This window comes from Acyrthosiphon pisum, chromosome X (assembly GCF_005508785.2).
Source record: "Acyrthosiphon pisum isolate AL4f chromosome X, pea_aphid_22Mar2018_4r6ur, whole genome shotgun sequence".
In the NCBI taxonomy this organism is placed as follows: domain Eukaryota; kingdom Metazoa; phylum Arthropoda; class Insecta; order Hemiptera; family Aphididae; genus Acyrthosiphon; species Acyrthosiphon pisum.
In genome coordinates, this window is record NC_042493.1 from 19,241,788 (window position 1) to 19,245,372 (window position 3,585).

At 30.9% G+C, this 3,585-nt stretch overlaps 1 protein-coding gene across 1 annotated transcript; it reads left to right on the top strand.

Moving 5' to 3' along the window:
* The first annotated feature begins 515 nt into the window (after positions 1 to 515).
* LOC103307945 (zinc finger MYM-type protein 1-like) lies at positions 516 to 2,782 on the top strand. The gene is made up of 8 exons (XM_008180472.1): positions 516 to 523; positions 826 to 1,067; positions 1,129 to 1,323; positions 1,516 to 1,625; positions 1,745 to 1,858; positions 1,971 to 2,160; positions 2,284 to 2,594; positions 2,669 to 2,782. Exons 1-8 carry the CDS (start codon positions 516 to 518, stop codon positions 2,780 to 2,782), a joined length of 1,284 nt encoding a protein of 427 aa, XP_008178694.1.
* Positions 2,783 to 3,585: the final 803 nt, after the last annotated feature.

Here is a 3,585-nt window from a genome sequence, read left to right on the forward strand (position 1 = left end):
GAGCGCGCGAGCAGCTGCTGGTAGCTGGCGCGATCAGTGCCTCCAACCTCGCGCGTCCTTGAGAGGAAATATTGTGGTATCGGTTCACCACAATACCAAGGACGGGATGTGAATTTATCCACCTTAATAACATATTTGATAACGTATACTGTATAGTGTACATTGATATATAAATAGATATATATATTGTTTTATATATCTATATATACTATGATAGTGTATACTTCTTGCAATAACGCGCGTTTTGACTTCCGATTCCGATCTTATTGTCGCGATATTCTCTAATTGAGAACTATTAATTTATTGTGTGTCGAACTGCCGTAACTTTATATTTAAGTATTAAGTGTTCTTGTTTAATGTCAATGTTTAAGCTTCTTGTATTTTGTTAGTTATTGACTGTTGTTACTTGATCATCATAATGAAACGAACCAAAATAACAAAGTATTTTTTACAATCATCAGTGTCTGATTCAGTTCATCAACCAAAAGAAAATGATCATAATAATATGAAACATCATGTTCAGGTAAGTACTTTTTCTTTTGTACTTATACCTACTTTTTAGTCACAACTCACATTGACTTATTTTGTCAATGCTAAATGCTCAGTGCCTCAGTAACTAAATAGCCCTATAAATGTATAATGTATACATGCATTACTTGACACCTTATAATAATATGCTTTACAATTCATTATTTTAATTTTTTTTATGGCTAATTGCTTCGAAAAAAATTCATTCAGTTACAAATTCGTTTGCATGATTTATTGTTATTTATTTTGTTTTTAAAGCTTTGTGAACTAGCTAATGTTAACTAAACATTATTATAGTATACAAAATCAGATAATTGAAGCTTGCAATAAACTCATTTTAAATAAAATTGTGGACAAAATAAATAAATCGCAATGTTTCTCAATTTTGGCCGACGAGACAACTGATGTATCAAATATAGAGCAGTTGTCACTTTGTGTTAGATATGTTAACAACAATAACATGCTAAATGAAGATTTTATTCAGTTTATTGCTATTCATAGCCTAACAGGTTTAGACTTGGCTACATCTATATTAAAAGGTATCTAGTTTGTAATTTATTTTATTTAATATTGAGTGTTTCAATAAATAACAATTTTCAGGTTTAAGTGATTGTGGAGTAAATTCCGAGTATATATACGGGCAAGGCTATGATAGAGCTAGCAATATGGCAGGGCAATTTAAAAGTGTTCAAAAAATAAGAGATAAATACCCTAACGCTCTATACGTACACTGTTCAGCGCATTCCCTGAACTTAGCAGTTTCATCTTCTAGCAATATAAAACCAATTAGAAACTGTTTGGGAGTCATAGAAAAACTTCATGTTTTTTTTAATACTCCTAAAAGAAACAATATTCTTTTGACTGAAATTTAAAAATGTGATTACACGCCTAATGTAATAACTCTTAAAAGACTCTGTGCAACAAGGTGGATTCAGCGTTATGAAGCACTTAATGATTTCTGTGAACTAATAGTTTATGTTTATAAAGCTCTAAATTTCATATCTATTGAATGGAAAGATTCATCTTCCACTGATGCAAATATGTTTTTAAAATGTATTCAAGATTCAGAGTTCTTAGTTTCCCTTTATGTTACAAAGGTAGGAAACTTGTCGACAAACAAACATTACATTAAGATAATTATTAAAAACTTATAAGATTTATTTTATTTTAGGTATTGTTTTCATATGGATAGCCAGTATGCAAACAACTATAAAAGGAAAGAATAGATCTGAAGAAAACGGTTGATATTGTGGAAAACTTAATACAATCATTAATGAATATTAGAGAAGATGCCCAACATGAATTTAAGAGAATAGTTGACGAAGCTCAGGTATTAACATTAGAATAATAAATAAATTTTAATATAATATTAATAAATAAAATTAATATAATATGTTTTAGAGTATACATTCATTTTTAATTATTTGTTTGTGTATTCATAGACAATGGCTGAATTAATTGGAACATCAATCTCTAGAAAAAGAATTACATCAAAGAAAACCAATCGAGCAAATCCTCAAAATTTAAAATCTACCAAGGATTATTATCGAGTAACTGTGTTTTTGCCATACATTGATAATTTCATTTCTCAACTGAAAGATAGATTTGTGAATCATAAAAACGTTTTAAGAGGTCTGAAAAATTTATATTTTTTTATTCTATAATTTTATATGCTTTATTTTAATTATTAAATCTTGTATACCTACATTTAAGTAGTTAAATTTATGTGATAAATTTCTTATTTAATTGTTTTAGGATTCGAGTGCCTATTTCATTCAGAATTTTCCAATGAAGACAGAAATGAATTTCAGCACCTAATTGAACTATATTCTCCTGCAATTGATAGGCACAATGTGCTTGCAGAACTGAAGATGTGGAAATTAAAACTAGCCTCCAGTAGTAACGAAATAACTAAAACTGGGATAGAAGCGTTCCTTAACTGCGATAAAGACATTAAACTTCTCTTAAAAATATTTGTGACATTGCCTGTGTCAACTGCAACTCCTGAGAGGAGTTTTTCTAGTCTAAAAAGGCTTAAAACGCATCTACGTAATACAATGAATGAGGTAAGAAACTAAGAACGTTAGACGTTTAGTTTTTAGAATTTTGTTTGGACTTATAAATAATTAAAAATTTCCAGACACGGCTGAATGGATTGTCATTACTATCAGTTCATAGAAATATTGATTTATCCGCGGAAGAAGTCATAGACGAATTGTCCAAAACATCTAGAAAACTAGACTTTGTTTTGTAAAATAAAAATAAAAAAAATTGTAGAAAAATTGTAGTTTTATATTTAGTTATTAAAACTTAGGGGGGGTGAGGGGGCGGAGCCCCCCTCATGTTTATAAGTACTGGATAAAATCATATCCCCCCCATGACAAAATCCTAAATACGCCACTGAATTCAAGGCGCAACTATACTGAGTTGAAATTACGGCTAGACAAACTGAAATCATTGTTTGACGAATTCGACTTTATTCAAACTGAAATCGAAGGTTTGGATTACTCTAACTTGCAGCAAGAAGAACGCATCAAATTTTAAAATGAATTTTTTTCCATACAACCAGCGGTGATGAATGAGTTATCATCAGAAGAACTCGAATCACCTGATCTATCATTCAATCGAAATCCTCGACAAGGTGTTGAAGCTCACATTAAGTTGCCGAGAATCAACCTTCCTGAATTTAACGGAAAATATGAAAAATGGCAGTGTTATCGGGATACTTTTAGTACCATGATTCACAAAGCTCGAATACCTACAATAGAAAAATTTCAATATCTCCGATCATCTTTGAAAGGGATGGCGGCGCAATTAATCGAAAGTTTGGAGGTAACGGAGGGGAATTATATAGTTGCATAGAACTTAGTTCAAGAGCGATTTGAAAATAATCGTCTTATAGTACAGACTCATATTTCAAAATTATTTGCAGTAAACACGTTAGAAACAGAACCAGCCTCTGAAACAAGAAGTTTCTTCGATACCTTTAGTCGACACTTGGGAGCTTTGAAAGCTATCGGAGAACCAGTGAATGAGAGAAGTACGCTATTAGTACAT

Coding starts and splice junctions, on each gene's coding strand:
- LOC103307945 (XM_008180472.1), top strand. Junction 1,324..1,515: donor TATAAAACCAATTAGAAACT/GTTTGGGAGTCA, acceptor ATGTTTATAAAG/CTCTAAATTTCATATCTATT. Junction 2,595..2,668: donor TACGTAATACAATGAATGAG/GTAAGAAACTAA, acceptor AAAAATTTCCAG/ACACGGCTGAATGGATTGTC.